The sequence below is a fragment of the Misgurnus anguillicaudatus genome, chromosome 21 (genome assembly GCF_027580225.2).
Source record: "Misgurnus anguillicaudatus chromosome 21, ASM2758022v2, whole genome shotgun sequence".
Taxonomy (NCBI): domain Eukaryota; kingdom Metazoa; phylum Chordata; class Actinopteri; order Cypriniformes; family Cobitidae; genus Misgurnus; species Misgurnus anguillicaudatus.
The window spans coordinates 40,645,884-40,665,380 of record NC_073357.2 but is presented as its reverse complement, the minus strand read 5'-3'; the positions used below and the strand labels follow the sequence as shown (position 1 = coordinate 40,665,380).

The following is a 19,497-nucleotide window of genomic DNA, read 5'->3' as shown; positions in this document are numbered from 1 at the left end:
GGATGGGAGGCTAATTCTAGCCGAGAGTTGTTCTCTCGCTCTCCTCTCAGCAATAAGCCCCACCCCCTGCACCTAAACCACAAATTACCCATTCCCCTCTTTCCTCTCATCTCCAATCTTCCTCATCTTTTCTCTCATCAGTCACTCATCACACACACATGCACACGCTGCTGGCAGCAGTTTTGTCTTAGAAGTCTTTTGTATGAGTCATACCACATGTTCACCTGGTCTGCCTCGATGAACTGTCAGGTAGACTTCCCCGTGAGCAGGATGATAAATGTGTGGAGGCTCGACTGAGAGGGACCGAAAGGGCCAACTGAGAGCCCATCCACACTAAGATGCGTTTTTCTGTATACTTAAAAATGTTGTACCGTATCGGTGTTTCCTTCAGACGGATCCACCATTTTGGGAGCCTGAATCCTCTATTTATTTTAACCCTGGAGAACTCAAAAACCCTTTTCTTCTTCAACAATTAACAGCTGCCAAATTTGACTCAGTGGGTTCTCCAAGGTTAAACCGCGTTCTAGAGTGGATAAATCTGAACACGACATTCTTACGGTTTCATGTCTACAGCCAATCTGAATATTTTGAGATACGAAGATGTCATCAACCCAACGTCTCGACCCTAGTCAGGACCTGTCCCAAATGCCACACTCTGGACTTGTGGACTTCCTCAGAGTCCACACTTTAATTACATCATGTAGTGCAGACCTTGCGGACACTTGACGCGAGTCCAAGGGGGTGCACCGGAGTTCCTCGAGCAACATGCCGGAAATAGCATGAGAAGTTGCCCATCATTGTGAACTCCTCCCATCCGTCGTCTGATTGCTCTTTCGCAAGGACTTCTGGGTTGGTAAAGTGCAGTGCGGGTTTCGTCAAAGACCGCATTAAGGGTGCAAAGGGGGTGCTGATGAGCACACTATGGAGCATAAACATGACAGATGGGAAACCCTACAGACTCATAGACTAAGCGAGCATGCGCAATTTAAGTCCACATAAAGTGCGCTATTTGGGACACAAACACCGCTACAGTAACAACAATAGCAATGATGGACTACATGCCTGTGTTCATGCTGCAGAAGGTAGTGAGCCTATTAGCATTACTAAATCAAAATCTTCTGCTCATTTGCTACTATGGTAAGCAACAAATGATTACAGACAACAAGGTTTATGCGCATGTTCCAAGTCTTCTCCGTTTTTAGTGTATCTCTGTGGTAGAATTACAGCACCACATACTGGTCTGGCATATAGACGGTTTTATCAGACGCACATGCAGTGATGCGATACGTGTCTGGTCCAAATTTTAAATTTTTACGGTTTCAGTTTTTTTAATTGTATGATTAGTTGCTAAACTGAACTCTTGAACGAATACCTTGTCGAAAATAACAAATGTTTTAATTTCCTAGATATTCTACGTGTTGTTTATTTTGCTTGTTATATAAATAAACTACGTTTAAAGTACTTTGTTGTTATTTATTCTTAGCAGAGTTTACCGGAAGTTACGTGATGACCACGAAAGCTGCTTTTTTTGTTGTTACTGCTAAAACCGTCTATAAACTACAATGATTTGAGTCAGTGTCAGGGCAGGGACACTGGCCCTCAATTATCAAGCGAGCATATGACAAAAAACTAGATGTCAGTAACGATGTGAGCGGTAGCTATGATGTGTCATAATATTTAAATTACGATTGTTTAGCCGTATCATTATCCACACCCATTCACTTGTGTGACAGAATTGGTTGCATACAAAAGTTTAATGAATCAAGTGAAAAGGTTAAACACTGCCTGACCTGTCATATACCTTTTCTACTGTTTGAACATGTTTTACCATGGTAGCCTCGGTCGACAAGTGGTATCAGAGAGTCCAATAAAGCAAATGTGAAAGTGAATATCAGATATATGGTGTCTGAAAGGAATAGGTTACAGAAAATGTAAATTCTATCATCATTAATTCACACTTCAGTTTCGTCAAACCCATTCTATCAAGTCGCCTTTTCTTGAATAAAACACAAAAGATGTTAGGCAGAACCTTAGGGGCTGACCTCCTGGGTCCCCATTCACTTTTATTGTATGAATAAAGAGCTGTGTCAACTTTAAAAGGTTTCCTTTTGTGTGACTCTGTAAAACTAAAAGTAATATGGCTTAAATAGGGCAAGTAAAGGAAGACTTTTTAGGTTAACTAACCCTGTAAAGTAGAATCAATTAACTGTCCTTGAATTGTTGTCTTGAAAACATGTTACAGTTTCTCTGAAGGCTGATGAATTGTTTATTTTGCCGGCCTCTTCCAGTTGTTTATTTGGTTTATTCCTGTGTGAATTCTACTTATTCTGTCTAACCATCACTCTGCATTCTGTGTTGCGTCATCCGCTCTCTCCGTGGCCCTACCTGCATCCTTCATTCTTCCATCACCATTAAAATCAGGAATCAAGGGATTCTGTTGCCTGGTAGGGGCTGACACATGTAGCGTAATGATGTGTATTAGGCTCTCTATGAAATTGTGCAGGGCGACCCTGCCAGGCTGGTCTGCAGCCAATAGTCTTCATTGGCCATCAGCTAATGCAGCCAACACCTATTCTCCACGGCAGCTGGTTCAGGTTATTTTTAAACCTTGAAAGCATGTTTTCAATTTAGATCAAGCCCACTCATATTCAGGCTTACTGTCTTCAAGCCAAGTTTGGCACTGTCTTTCATCGGAAATTAGGACATTTCTTGCCATAATTCTCATCAACAATTCTCTGCCGTCATCTTGATTCTGTCTTCCATGTTTTTTATGTACTTTCTCTCCCTCTATGTGTCACTCAACTCTTTTCAGCATAATAGGCTAGCTGGATGAATTTGTATGTAGTTTAAAGTAAACAATAACAACACAAAAGACAACACAAAGATCCGTGGCGGAAGAAGTAGTTCTCAAACAAAGAGGCTTTTAAAATTACTTCGTTGTTGTTTTCTAGTTTTTGTTTTTCAAACGTGTGCCGTCGAACTGTTGTATAAAAGCAATATCGCTCTTGGAGTCGTGTGATATAGCTCTATATCACACTCCTACTCGAGCGATATTGCTTAACTAATATACGTATATATGTATCTGGAAACTTTATTTTTGTCCATCTACTAATGTCTTCTATCCACTCTACTATAGTACACGGATCTGGTAGCTGTGTTGAAAAAGTTGATAAAGTCAACTTTTTAAAATAACTTTCTCCGTCTGTGTTGCTTCACTGCTGATTCTTGTCATACTTCCGTTGCCAAACTGCGCACATACACTGTCACATCATCATTGTGTACAAACAGTAAAAGGGTCTATAAACTTAAAATAAAAACTGTAGAGCGGTGATGAGCATATGTGAACCTCCATCAGTATGACTAGTGCTAACAGCCAGAAGGACTTGAGGAGACCCAGACAAGAATGTGTTTGTGTGTTTGTGTGTGTGTGTGTGTGTGCGTGCGTGCGTGCGTGCGTGCGCGTGCGTGCGCGTGTGTGTGCTTGCCACAATGTCAGCCCACAGCCTTGTGATTTCCATCTACCCACCCAAATAAATCAGTAAGACTTAGCATTAACCGGCAGTCAGCACTGATACAAATCAATTTACACATGCAGACCTATAGTGATGGAAACTGATTGTAGATGGCCACAAGGCAATGACTGTTTGCATAATCATTACTGTGTTAAATGAAAAGAGTCTTCAGTTTAGAGGGATTGGGCTGAAATTTAAGGCCCTTATATGTGAGTGCCTTATTGAGTGATGGTTTTGTTGTTATATGTGGAGCTTTAGTTCTTAATAGAGAAATTGGAGAAAAGGATTTGCTCAGAACGGCACAGAATCCATGCTTATCTGGAACTAACAACAGTCCATTTTATTATGTTATAAATTAAATGTGGCAACACATTCACTCACACAGGCACAGGCTCTGTCATAAGGATCATTTGTTTTATTTGAATGCTACTAAGCTACGTTGTCATAATGGTCCCACTTTTAAAAGGTTTTGCAAAGCCCGTAAGCTGTCATAACATCTCGTAACCTGTTTTAAACACCCCATCAGTCAAAACTGCTTACTTAGTACCTGCGGTAGGGGTTGAGGTCTGGCTCAGCACTCCTATTGGAGTAAGCACTGTGGGAGCTCGAGATACTCTTATATATTTTTTAAAGAGACAGAGTGCCAAATCAGTAAACTAGAGATGTCTTAAGGTTGTCATTCATTTACATTTTTGCATTTGGCAGATGCTTTCATCTAAACAAGTGAATTACAGTGCATTACAAGGTATACATTTTATCAGTATTTTTTAACCATAGGTTCAAACCCATGATCTTTTGCACTGCTAACACAATGCTCTACCACTGAGCCATACTGTCATTTAGTCATTATTAGAATATCAGGCAGAATTCAATACTTCTCAGCTGGACTTGCAAGTGATGTAGAATAAACAAATAAAGATTACCATTAATCATAATACTGTGTAATTCATAAATTACTGTGTGGGAGTTGTCTCGCTAGACTGTAAATTACACTATAAATCACATTATACATGTATCAAACTTGTCTTTAGGGTTGGATAAACCTCTTGATTTTTCTCATAAAAACTAAACATTGTTGTGGCTGACTGTCTGAAGGTATGTTATTGTTTTGTCTGTATTAAAGAGTAGTTGTCTTTGGTTTTTTAAATATTGTTAGTGGTATGTCTTTTGTTGTTTTGTTATTTTGTCTTGAAGAGTTTGAACTGCATATGAACTGCACTCTCTCACTTTTGCTTATAATGAGGCAGAGTTTTATTTCGGCAGATTTTTTGTTAGTTCTTGCCTTATCAGGTATTACCTGTAGTTTTAAACTATTTTAATGAATACATGCACAGTTCAGGTTTTCTCGTTGCCATTGTCATGTTCAGCATTATTAAATCTGGTTCTGTACTAAAGTCTGGGTAAAATTTTCTTTCTCTCACATGCATTCTCGTTTTACTATTCTCTCCTACCTCTCCTACATCTTATCCCCCTGTGCATCTATCCTCATGGATACAAACATGCAGAGATGCACCTGGCTCTCTGTTTTATATTCATAAATGAGTTGAGCCTGTGGCATCTGAATTTGTGCCTTCACACAAATGACCGAACCCAAAACGAGATGATGCTTCACATAATGTTGTTTTCTGCCTGGTGCTTCTTCAATTTGTGACTTTTTTGATGGGCTGATCTTCACAGAGCTCCCACTATTGTTTGCACACTAAATAGATTTTCATGCTTTGTTAGATGAATAGCTGCTTTGTGGGTGCCTTCAGTTTCCAGCTACATTAAATGTTTTTCTCTCAGTGTGTAGGTGTATATTGAATTTAGAAAGTGGAGTGGTCATTGAAATTAGTGTGAGATTATGAATATTTTACTTTATTCGACAGGGCTGTTAAATGCTTTATTCTTATTGGTTGAGAAATGTTTCACAGGTATGCATTTGTTTTCTATAAATCAGGGTGTCCGCGGATCCTTAAAAAGTCTTAAAATGTCTTAAATTCCGTAGTATGAAAATAAGGCCTTAATAAGCATTAAAATGTCTTAAATCTGCATATCAAAGGTCTTAAAATTTTGTCCAACCAACACTGTCAAACAGATTGTTTTATCCATGTTCGTCATGTGTCAGGGAAAACTGAATAGGTGGAATCTACTAAAGCACAAGTTTGTGGGGAGTTTGCTAAAGTGCGTGGACCGGGTATACGCAAATGGAGAAAAGTGTGAGTTTTAGCTATGGGGAAGTACACATTTAATGAAACAATGCCGGTGCAGAAACCTGTTGAAAACACCCGGCATCTTTCAGTTCTGTTCTGTTGTGCCACCAGTAGTAGCCCTAAAGAGCACACTTAGCTCCACTAGCCGTTTCTCAATGTTAAGGATACTTCCTTGGCAGGACTAGTCCTTACAAGTCACATCCTTTAGAGGCTAGGCGAGGCTCCTTTTAAGAATTCGGAGAACACGTTAAATGGAACAGGCTAGCAAGTGCACGTCATTACGTCATTGCGTGATTGAAAGGTGTGCTTTCGGTGCTGCGCGCATAGGATTGTGGGTGATTTCAGCGCGTGAAGAGCGCGAAGGATACAAATTTGCATCCTTTCCTGTATATGGGATGTTTCTCGAACGAAGGACTCAGTCCTTGGCTGAAATTTCAAGGATCCTCGACATTGGAACAGTCCTTCGACGGACGTCGATGACGTAGCATCCTCGAAATTCTAGCTTCCGAGGATCCTTCCTTGACATTGAGAAACGGCTACTGTCTGCCAACGAAGCCTGTCTTCTTTTTCTCTTTTAACGGCGGTTGGTATCTAGCTTATAGGTGCATCAGCGCCCCCTCTGCTCCGGAGTGTGGATCTGACAATAGGTCTACTACATTCTACTTCCCTTACTCATGGTCTCATCAATTTAATTATTTCTATTTTTGCCATAAAATATTTCACTGCCATTGTTTTGTCTCACGATGCACACCAGTAATGTATTTTGTAAGTTATATTTTTAAAAAGCTACTTAACGTCCTAGTTCTGGATTAATCTAAACTCTATCTGGGTAACCACACCTAATATTTTATCATTGTTGTTACATAAAACCATGTGTTTATTCTTGATTATTTGAACCAATTATTATTGTTTCATCATTATTGTCATTGTAAATGCTTTTGCCCATTTAGCTCTAATTTTATTACCAAAAAGTATCAGATTACTTGATCATCATCATTTACCAAAATTACTGTTAGTGAAACCCTTAAATTGGTTAAAACATTTTAAAATAATGGGATTTTAATTAATTATAATGCTATTTTTCTTCATATATTTTATTATTGGGGATTTCTTAAAACCTCGTAATGACGTTTAAGGTGAAAAACTTGTAATATCAGCAAAGTGTAAAAATTTTGTCTGATCTTATTCTCGTGAACCCAATCTTGTTTCATCTTGTGGAGCAAGTGTCTTGTCACACCTCTAGAAAATACATCTTGTTTTTGTCATGAAAGATAAAAGGTTAAAAAAAAACACATGGATGCATGCACACTGGACTATAAAATTGGACTTCATTGCCGTGATTTAGGTCTTAAATTTCATTCATTATGGTCTTAAAAAGGTCTTAAAAAGTCTTAAATTAGACTTAATGAAACCTGCAGAAACCCTGATAAATGTACAACTGACCTATCACATGTCTTAAAATAACCACAATGTCTGTGGTAACCATGGTATAAGCTGAATGATAAAAACGGCATTATCACCTTGGGTGTGCATTATTTTCGAATAATTCAACGACCTGTCGTCAATTATTCCTTATGCTGGGTACACACCAAAAGATTTTTTACATCTTATAAGATTTTCAAAATGTGATACCACAAACACGAGGATAAAAAATTCTAGATTTAACGGTTTTGCACCTATATTGTGTGGTGTGCCATGATGTGTCAAATACAGCACACTACACACAAACAGATTTTCAGCCAGAGTCTCGACTGTGAACACAGGATATCTCGCAAAATCTGGCGAAACTAAGCCATGGCGGACGATATGCAGGAAGAAGTTTCAATGATAGGGTTTGGAATGATTTTCACAGACAATTCAAGGGAAAAAAAGAAAAGGGTTTGAGTGAAGTCATGGAGACAGCAGGAACATGGTCTGTACAAGTATACTTTGCATCAACTTCACTTTGTACTGCGCCATGACTGCTTCTGTCTTACATAATCTCGCTTTCAGATTGGATATTGTTTCGTTTCACGTGATAATCTCAAGAGCGTGCGCGCGTTTGTCCTCGGGGTTCCCCACACACATCAGGATTTCTGATCATACATATTAAACATGTTTAATATTTACGATTCACGATCGGGGCGGCTCAGCCGTTCCTCCGATCAGGTTCGGACATTTTTACCACACCTCACACCAAGGGAAAATCTGATAAGATAATCTGTAGAACCATCAAGATAACCGGGACATAGCTAGGGTTGTCGGAAGAGGGGAAATCGGCAGAAAATCAGCCCGATTATCTTTTGGTGTGTACCCAGCATTACTTAATTCATCATTGTTTAGCTCAGTGATGCATATTTTTTCCTAGCGGAGATCTCATCTAAAACTATGTTTTTTCTCAGTGGTTTCCGGTGCTGACAGACTTCCAGAGGAAGGATTCTGTGTGGGGCTTTGTGCCCCCTCCACTCAGTCCCAATGTGGAAGAACTGTACAGTCCCATCACCTTACACTTGGGAGACTACAACTTAGATGGCTTTCCTGATGCTCTGGTCATCCTCCGTAACACGAGTGCCAGGTAAGTCAGTTCAGTAGCCTGGTCTCCATTAAATATTTGCGCAAAACTTTAGCGATATTTTTTTAAATGTTGATAAAAAAACTATTGTGAAATGACAACCAATGTTATGCGACTAAAAAGTAATTTTTATGTGAAAAGGCCGTTTCCATTGCAGTTTAGTGATGCAGTATATTCCTTTTTCGAATTGCCTAAAAAACCACCTCACCCGAGCGACGAGCGTTACATTTTTTTGCGATTTTTTTTAATGTCTTTTTTGAGAAATTGCTGCAAAATTGGTGGCATTTTCAATTTGCTATTTTAAAGGTAATGGAACCGTGACTAGTGGTCATTGGAGAAACAAAAATGTCTACTCTTCTAAAGTTTTGTTGTTAAAGGATTATTCCATTTTCCCAAAAGAAAAATCCAGACAATCTACCCACCATGTCATCCAAAATGTCGATGTCTTTCTTTGTTCAGTCCAGAAGAAATTATGTTTTTTGAGGAAAACATTGCAGGATTTTTCTCATTTTAATGTACTTTAATAGAGCCCAACATTCAATACTCAACTCAACACGCAACTGTTTTTTTCAACGGAGCCTCAAAGGACCACAAACGATCCCAAACGAGGCACAAGGGTCCCATCTAGCGAAACGATTGTCATTTTTGACAAGAAAAATAAAAAATATGTACCCTTAAACCACAACTTTTCGTCTAGGTCCGGTCCAGCGCGACCTAACGTAAATGCGTAGTGACGTAGGGAGGTCACGTGTTACATATATAAAACGCACATTTGTGGACCATTTTAAACAATAAGCTGCCACAAAGACATTCATTAGTATCAGTTGACATACAACAATGTAGGAACGGTCCCCTTTCAAGACGCTTGTAAACACTGGGGCGGAGTTTCGCGTTCGTCCTATGTGACCTCTTGACGTCATGACGTATTGCATGGGGTCAGCTGGCGCATCACGACCGGATCCACATGACGAGAAGTTGTGCTTTAAAAGTGTATATTTGTTATTTTTATTATCAAAAATGACAATTGTTTTGCTAGATAAGACCCTTATGCCTCGTTTGGGATCGTTTATAGTCCTTTGAAACTCCGTTGAAAAAAACTGTTAAGTGTTGAGTTAAGTGTTAAATGTTGGGCTCTATTAAAGTCCATTAAAATTAGAAAAATCCTGCAATGTTTTCCTCAAAAAACATAATTTCTTCTCGACTGAACAAAGAAAGACATCAACATTTTGGATGACATGGTGGTGAGTAAATTATCTGGATTTTTCTTTTAAGAAAATGGACTAATCCTTTAAGCATGTTTATTTATGTAGTCACATGTTAAAAAATGGTATTTTGAATAGAAGCAAAGGTATGTTAACATGTTTCACAGTGCAGAAGGCTACACGAGAAAGTATACAAATCAAGGGTTTAACATGGAGAACAAAAATTATGCCTCAGTTTAACATCACAACGTTTTTTATGCATGCAGTAACCCAGACCCTGTGATTTATAACAACAGATCTCACTCACAACGGTCAAATGTTTTTTTCCAACAGCTCACTGCCTTTTTCTAAGCAACATGATGACAGTGTCAGAAACACAAATCACAGACAGAGACAGCTTTGTTAAATAAGCATGAATACAAAAATGTATTTTTCCAAGTTCTATTCTTTGATCAGGAGAGAGTAAACTGTGCTTGTATGTGTGGGCAGTAGATATGCAGAGACGGACAGCTTCTGTGTAATTCACTGAAAAGACACAAAAAAATCAAGATTTGTTTTAATAATGTCTAATTAGCGATAAAAATCCAATGCCAAACTAGCCATAGGTATTATAAATTCACTTTTAAAACTCAGAAAATGTACTTTTCTGGTTGGTCTAGCTACAGTAATGTGCCTACACATTCGAAAGTCCAACAAATGAGCCTTGTCAACAACAAATAGAACGACTGTCTCTTTTGACCAGGAAGCAAGACTTCTGTTCTTTCTTTTTATATTTTTTGTTTTGAAGTACAGTATATTATTGTGCATTTATTGTTTGCTAAATTGCCCACTATTTTCAGTATGCCCTACCTCCTGACTAGTCGCTTATTTCACTTCTGGTCTCAGCTACAATCATTGTTGACCTGTTACAGTGAGGTGACGGATATTAAAGTAAATTAGATGGCATTGTCAACGGAACTGGTTAAACAGAGTCATGACCTCATCTTGAGTCACAGAGGTGTGATAGTGTGAAAACATTGGGATAGTCTTTAAACAAATTAGCGTGTTTTTTAGGGGTCAAGCCCCGAAGGGGCGTAGAACCCTATTGTTATTGTTAGTTTTCTTATTATTATTATTTATCTTCCTCGTTCTTCCACCCAAAAGTCAATGGCAGCCCATAGAACCGTACGTAGGAAAGTTATGAAATTTGGCACACATGTAGAGGACAGTCTCAGAAGTTACTATAGCAACATTGGTGTGTCTGACTCAAACCCTCTAGCGCCACCAACAGTCCAAAAATCCACTTATGTTCATGTTCATAACTTCTGACCCGTGAGTCCTAGAAACTAAATTCTTGTTTCCTCTGAATCCTTTGCTCATGATGATTCAATTGCACACATTGATGTCATTTGTGTCATGCACATCTTTCCGCCATTTTGAATTTTCCGTAAAACCTACTTTTTCGAACTCCTCCTAGACCGTTTGTCCGATTTGCATGTCCTTTGGTATGTAGCATCTAGAGACACCCCAGACAAAAAGTTATCAAAAGCTTTTTGATAGACCAATGCGTTCTCGTATACAGTGACAACATATACGGCGGCGAGCACGCCAAAACGGACGTGAGGCCGTATCTTCGCAACACTTTGGTGTATCGACACGAAACTTGGTATATGTCATTACAGTCATGACTTGAGGGTGCCTGCAACGTTTAGTCACAGCGCCACCTAGTGGTCACGAGATTCAAAAAATGCCTATTTTTGCTTATAGCTACTTCAAACTTGAGTTTAAAATCATGAAGGTGGTCTTGTTAGATTCCTTGAGGCATGCCGAGTCAAACGATACCAAACGGTTTTCGGTCGGCCATTTTGGGTGTCGGCCATTTTGAATTTTCCCATTAAGTTCAGTATTTCACAAACAGAATGGCGTATCGCTATGAAATTTGGCATGGTTCATCAGTGACATGTTCTGAGCGGACCTATAAATCTTTAGGACAGCGCCACCTAGTGGTCAGGATATGTAAATAAATTGTTTAAAATCTTTATATCATTTGATTAAATTGCCACTATGACATAAGACTTCACTCTATTGATTCCTTGGCTCATGCTGAGTCCGACTGTACCAAATATGTCTGAGTCAAACCTACTTCCTGTCAGCCATTTTGAATTATATTGAACACCTACTTTTTCGAACTCCTCCTAGAGCGCTCGTGTGATTGGCTTGAATTTTGGTATGCATCATCTAGAGACACTCTAGACAAAAAGTTATCAAAAGCTTTTCGGTAGACCTATCCGTTGTCGTATAATGCATCAAAGAATGCGGGGGCGAGCACGCCAAAATGTCTTTGAGCCTGTATCTTCGCAAAACTTTTGTGTATTAATATGAGACTTGGTATATGTCATAACAGTGATGACCTGAGGGTGCATGCACCATTTCGTCACACTGCCTACTGGTCACGAGATGTAAAAAATGTCTATTTTTGCTTATAACTACTGCAAACTTGAATGTAAAATTATGAGACTGGTCTTGTTAGAGTTCGTGAGGCATGCCGAGTCAAACGATACCAAATGGTTTTTGGTCGGCCATTTTGTGTGTCGGCCATTTTGAATTTTTTCTTTAAGTTCAAGTATTTCAGAAACGCAATTGCGTATTGTTATGACACTTGGTATGGTTCATCAGCAACATGTTCTGGGAGGACTTGTAAACTTTTCGGCGCCCCCTAGTGGTCAAGAGATTTGAAGCTATATTTCTGCATCTCTTTATCGTATTTACACCAAATTTGGTGGGTGTCATCACAATCAAGACCTGAGTCACAATTTATTGTTTGGTCAGTGCCCCCTAGTGGTCAAGTCATTTAAGGCTATATCTCCGTATCGCTTTATTGTATGTACTCCAAATTTGGTATGTGTCATCACAGTCATGACCTGAGGCACCATCTATTGTTTCAGCAAAGCGCCACCTAGTGGTCTCAAGATACAAAAAAATTGCAATTTTTTTCATAAAACTAATGCAAACTTAGATCTTAAATCATGACAGTCAGCACGTATGAATCATTTTATCCCATGTTTGGCTTGACCCCGGTATCGCTGCTTGCAGCTATATTTTGTTGTTGTCTTTGCTCAACACGAGTTTAATTATAAGGGACAGTGGCTGTTGGAGGATTATGTATTTTAAGGGTTGGTAAACCATCTTTTGTTACCAAGGTTTTGTTGTGTTTATGGGGTGCACTGTATTGTGACCAAGCAAAACACAGAACCATATTTAACATGTATGTAGCTATAGGAGCATAGTAAGTAAACACTACATACCAGCTCTATGGCAAGCCCACATTGTCCCAACCAAACTGCGCTCCGGCACGTTCGACCTCCAAAACCTGGTTCATTTGACTACTGTGATCGCGGTTTGGTTGATTGCGCCCCGGCCAGCTTGCAGAGATGGGCTCCGGCGCAGTTCACTTAGCTCAGGTGCGCAATGTGCAGTGTAAGGGTGTCACGATTTCGATTTTAAATCGAAATCGATCGAAATTAAGTCACAGCTCCGAACTTCGAAATAAAAAATGGGATCGTCGATGCTGCCACGCCCCCATTTCACGTCTGGTCGGCTTGGCAAGAGAGGAAAAAAACTCTCAGAGATGCCTTTAAAAACATCTGTCCAGCAGAAAGCGATCATATTTTAAACACGAGGGATGTAAGTTATTGCTACAACTCCTTGAAATGCATATCATAAACAGGATTACGTGATCTGACTTTGGACAGAGCGCAGCTCTCTGCACGTGCGCGATAGTGAGGGAGGCGCAAAGATGCAGCGGGTTATATTTTAAACAAAAGGATAGTTTGCCTCAGCTTGCATGAAACGCATAAAACTGAACAAATACATAAGGATTACTACTTTAGTTTATGTTCAGACTTCAGACAGATGCGAGAGCGCATGCACACGTGAGACAGAGAGAAGCGCAGCTGCTTATGGTGCTGGATTTATTTCAGATGCTATGAGTCCAAGACACACGCATTAAGTCCATGTGCATTAAGTCCATGTTAGAGATGCGCGGATGGACTATTATTTCATCCGCAACCGCATAACAAAACTCATCATCCGTCCACCATCCATCCGCCACGTTTCTGACCAGTTTTCAAAACCGCACCCGCCCGCCATCCGCTGACTGGGCGATGCAAGACGCTGCTGATGACAGCCGCGAGACTAGAAACCTCTATTGGAATATCAGCAGTGAACTCCGTCTCCGATCGGCGCACATGGGACAAAAACAAATAAATAAATAGCCTAAATTAAACGCACAAATTACATAGCCTGCACTCCTGATTTACCACTTTGTAAAACTTATTCCAGGCAACCCTTTTCTGACATTCTATTTCCTTTGTTTTTAATTCTCATTTTTTGAGTTTGCCACGTTCCTCCTTCGCTGGCGTTGATAAGAGCTGTGTCAAAATGCATCCTCAACGAATGGATCCTTAACAGCCGAGGATATCCCAAACAATTAAAAGCTTTATTAAATAAAAGTGTGTATTTATTAGAAAACTTTTTCTTGTCACTGTTTTAGTATTATAAGTTATGTTTTGTGTTAATATTATTCTGTTTATGTTGCGTATATTTCTAGGTTGATTATTTGATATGCTGTTGAATAGATTAATCTACATCAATGTGTCATATGTTCTAAAATAAATTAATATTTTTCTGATTACATATTTATTTAAATAAGTCAGAAATGTCTCCGCTGTTTTCTGCTGACAGGCGCGGTGGGCGCTACTGGGGGCGTGTGCAGCAGGTGACGCAAATTTTGGGTCCTCAGAAGGCTAGACCGTCTCATTTCAGTTCTCTTCTTGAACTTCTGTGGCTGCCACTATGAAAGGCAGAGAGGTCGCATGCTTAGAAGGACACAGCTAATAACAAGCAGTCGACCGAATTTAATAAAAAAAAAATTTTTGTCACATCATCCGCCCGATCTGTGTGTGCAAGAAGCAATCCTCTCTCTACAAGCTCTCGCGTTAAGTGAAGCCCACAAACCCCCATGCGAGTTGTGCAATGTGCATGTTAATGTTAAAGTATTATAATAATAATAATAATAATAATAAATAATGGCATATAATTTTTGTCTAAATTATATGCCATATAAAAAATATGTAAAAATCGAGAATCGGATCGAATCGTGTCCTTAGAATCGAAAATGTAATCGAATCGAGGATTTGGAGAATCGTGACACCCCTAGTGCAGTGTGAACGCAAATCACGCCAGAGCGCGGTTCCAAAGAAGAGATGTCAATTATGCGACCAATTACCTTCATTTGCCTTTATAAAAACCTTCTGATGCACGCAGCAGGGTTACGTGAATGTCTGAGCTGCACACGCGACAAATCAACTAAGCAATATGATGGCATGTGAGAGGGCTGTGTGTCATCGTGCACCAGTTGACTCAAAATGAAAAACCCGACTTAACATTACAACGGGTTCAAGTGTTAAGAGAGCGCCTTACTTTCTGTTTTCTTCCAAACAATTGCATCCTAATGACGAAAGCGTGCCTGGTCTCGGATCGGTCAAAGTAAGTGTGAGCGCATGCTTCTGGGGGAGTAGGAAGGGGAGACAGTCACGCTCGGGCACGGTTTGGTTAGGTTAGGTATAATACGAGCGCGCCCTTAATCAAAGAATAATTTACACTAAACACAAAAGCACACGTTTGAAGTTCGCGGCTAAGATTAAAAAGAAGTTTGCAGGTGTATGTCAGAAGTATGAATTAGCATTTAGCTAACTAGCAAGTGGAGCCAAACAATGTTTCTCTTTGTTTTGATCCTTGCTACAACATAAAAACCAGCCCGACATCGCCCCACCCCCTTTGTTGCATGTGTTCACAGGGGCACTGTTTGTGTAAATTTTGGGGTTTGTGATGTCACTAACCTGGGATGAACCTTGCTGTTGCCCAACCAGCCGTTCATTGTAGTTTTTATAAAGCGATTTCTGTTGAAGGCGGAGTGCACAATGTTTGAAACCCAATGTTGACATTTGAAATCACCTAAATATACACGCCCCTACCCCAATAGAATCTGGACCTTCTTTTGATAGACCCGCCCCACACATTTGCAACCCCGGCAAAGATGTTGGTTAGTAGACACGCCCCTTACTGCTGATTGGCTACAAGTGTGTTTTGGTAGTCGGCCCGACTCCCTTTTCCAAAGTGTTTTTCAAACATTGTGCACTCCACCTTTAAAGAAAATATTTAATTTGCATAGAACATTGGGTGTTGTAGCTTCACAGATGTTGTTTATGATCAAACAGCAACACTGCACACTAACACTAAGGGCCAGATTTACCAAACGGGGCAAATTAGCCTGAGAGCGAGTGGAAAATTAACGGGTTATTTACTAAAAAAGCACAAAATTAATAACACAGGCGCAACAGCTGATTTCCATAATGACCTACGCAATTTACTAAGAGCAGCGCAAACTAGTTCAGGGTTGCAAATTGGAGTTGCGGGTGATCTGCACTTGAGTTCAGCACCACGGACATCACAGTGGAAAATTTTGGGGTGTTAAATCCCAGCTAACGAAGCCATGGTACACTGAAAATAACTGAAAGACGGCTTGTATTGTATGACTTCTCCTTTTATTTACTTCAGCAAAAAATAACATGGCTTGGCAAACAATATTTTTCAGTAATAAGTTCCCCTGGCATTCCAAATAAACTGTTACATGTTAAAAAAAATTATCTGCATTGTATCACACACTCTCTGATGTGATGCCTCTTCTTTTAGCAACATCTGCAGCCATTTCCAGCGCAAAATGATTTAAGACATGCTTTTAAATAATGGCTCAAATACCAGTAATATCACACATGCAAACATTAGTTAATCGCATTGCGTGAATCATTTAAATTATCTCTTCCCATACATTTTGCAGCCTTAGTTAATCCCGACAGTCGTTATTTAACACCTAAATAATGGTTTACGCTGCAAAACAGATTTTGGATTTTTTTAAGTGAACAGTAATCCATTTTGGCAATGGGTGTTTGGCAATGACTTCTAGTCATACAAACTGTTCTTGCATCCTATCTTTGTTTTAACCCTTTAAGCGTCATCCCACCCTATTGAGTTAAGTCTATACTCTTGGAGCTTTCAAACAATATACAGTTTGTCATGAGTAGATAAGAATTCATATCCAAACATTGAAGTAAATGTAGGCGTCCTGCTGGTGGGACAGTGACATTTAGCAGAAAATAAATGTTTTGAGGCACACTCTCTTCATAAATGAATCAATTACTCTCCCTACATAATTTATTTTATAAAACACTGTTGAAATGTCTATTCTGGAGGCTTAGACCTTTCCAACGATATAAAGTTTGTAGTGATAGATTAAAATTTACATCAACAATATTAATGCAAACTTAGGTGTCCCGTATTCGGGACGGCGACGCTTAACAGTTAAGAAAGTGTATGTGTATGTGAGTGGCTCCTTATCATTATTAATCTATGCTGCCTGCTTTTGGTAATTGTGGTTTGGCAAGACCTGCTTGGTTTTGTGAGTCCACTGACTGTAAATTGCTCTAATTGTGGGTAATCCCTTAATACAGAATTTACTTACAGGTCAGGGGGCATGATTAATTGCATGAGGTTTTTGTAATTAATAACACTAAATGTACAGCCCTAATAAGTACAATTTTATCCTTACAAATTTACTTCCCTAAAAATACCCACCCTTAAACCTTCTTTTAATAGTGTGCTTTTTTAATTTTCTACATGTTTCACATAAATCTGGAACATTACCCACCTCATTACAGCAGTGACTTCATCTCATTTATAGCTGTAAAATTCTGGCTTTTTACAAGCAAGGCCTGAAATTCAACCTTGATTATTTTGCCTTTTATCCAAATAAGACCTTTCTGATACCATCACAGTAGCTGCTTTTCAAAGCCTTGCCGCACTCCTTCCTTTAAAAGAATTCTAAAAGAATTTGAAGTTTCAGTAGGAGAATTTCTTGTGTGGTCTTAAAATAGATATAAGACAAGCAACTTTCTGTTTTTTGTCACATTTTATTTCTTTCCCTTAACTTCACTTATAATATTCATCAAGGTTTGCACAAAAATGCTTGGTTTGTTGTCTGTTTTTAACATTCTGTGTTTAGGTCTGAAACATCTGTGCAAGTACATGAACGCAAATGCTCTAAAAAAAAAACTAAATATGCTCGATTACATGTGTGTTCTCGAAATGCAATTCAAGTGCATTGCATTCTCATAATCCTTTGTCATATGTGCATGTGTTCATGCTTGTGACCCACTTGCATACAGCTTTCTGGGTGGACTGGGAAGATAATGTTATTTTGTGAACATTAGATTACATCATGCTCTAAAATCCTGTTTTTCATTACACATCCTCTATAAACAGCTAGAAATAGCATACTTAAGACGTTTATGATGACGATGTATGTAGAATACAAGGCCTGTAAATTGGATAGATCTGAGACAGAGATTCTCAAAGTTAATTGTCATCAACAAATGAAAGTGAGTGCAGATAGCTGTGACGACACAGAAGCTTGTCGTCTGTTTTCGATCTCACCTGACCTGAGTAAGGACAAGCAGGCCAGAGAGAACAGCATGAAGGGCATAGATGGATTAACAGCTCTTTGATTGAGATAAGATACCTTGTTGATGGCTTTAATGTGACTGAGAGATGCATTTAAAAAACAAAAATCTTGCTGAAGGGCAGAAGGTTTGTGTACTGACATATAGAATCTCATATAGCTAAAGAGTTTATCCCTATGCATGTAGAATCTAGATCTGTATAGCCTTCAAACTTAATACAAAACATTAAGTCAGCCTAATCTTAAGAAGTCAGATGAGGCTTAACCCGTTCACTTGTTGGGTCAGTGTCGTAAGGCTTTATTGCAGCGATAGGCTCCTCTAATCATCCTACAGCCAGTCTCATCATAAGTAACCAGGCAACATGTGTGTAGATACCCTGAAATGCACCAGGGTTTGATCAAAATCGGCCTATTGTCATTACTGTCACCTCGAATGGCTCTGATGGCTAGCACAGTGATTTGATTCTCAACAGCCAGGAGCTGGGTGTTAAAACCTTCTTTCATCACAGATGGCCACTTCCTTATCTCACACCAATCTGTGCTTGGATCACATCTATGACTCCCATTGGCTCAAAGCTGAACTCTCTCATTAAAGATACCAACGACAGCATCATTTTCTGAATCTTCAGTCTGTTGGAACAGTCTGTGAATGAGCCAACATTCTGCTGTTATATTGTTAAGGATGTATTTATTGTTTTTTCATCAGTCTTGGAGTCCCATGTGGTTTATTCCAACCTTTTGTTCCTTAAAGGTGATAAGTAATCTTATACCTTAACATTTGTGTTCATAATAATGATGCAGAGGCCCCACAAGATATTTAGACACTTTTGGACTCGTGAATCACACTTAAAGTCTCACTGTGGGAAAAATCAGTTTTTTATTGTTGTTTATATATCTAAGTGGTGTTTTTCATATGTTTTAAGACAAACCATAGGCAAATTCATCCATTGCTGAGCATTTTTTTCATAAAATTAAAAAACGTTTTACCGTAAAACTTCAAATAATAGCCCGGCCTTTTATTTTCCCAAACCTATCATCACACCAGGCGTCTAAATAGACAGGCGTCTATAAGAGACAGGCTTTTAATTTAATTGTTCCAGCATGACAGCAGGAGGTTACCACATATTATGTTTAATTTTTAATTTGAATGTGTTTAACAAATTAGTTTGTGTAATAACAACAGTCTTAAATTATTGGCAGTATAAATAAAGCAAACAATGATATGTTTGTTTATTGGTTGTTGCGTGAAATCTTACCCAGATACAACAGTGCTATTTTCTGATTGGCTATTGTGTAGCCTCTTTCTTTTTTTGTATTGGCTCGCTCGACTAGAACTCTAGGGAAGACGGGCTTGATAGAGAGAGAGAGCAGTGCGGCCAGATACATTTTAGGCGCGGCAGCATATTAAATATGATAAATAGTGTTTCCGCGTGAGAAATACAATGTGTGGCGGGAGTGCACGCATGACAAAAGACTGAAAGCCCGT

At 39.1% G+C, this 19,497-nt stretch overlaps 1 protein-coding gene across 1 annotated transcript in view; it reads left to right on the top strand.

Moving 5' to 3' along the window:
• Positions 1 to 19,497, top strand: part of itfg1 (integrin alpha FG-GAP repeat containing 1) — a 158,943-nt gene that overhangs the window by 63,344 nt on the left and 76,102 nt on the right. The window contains exon 10 of the mRNA XM_055207749.2: positions 8,086 to 8,258. Coding sequence (XP_055063724.2) covers positions 8,086 to 8,258 — 173 coding nt within the window. The remainder of the gene's footprint in view (positions 1 to 8,085; positions 8,259 to 19,497) is intronic.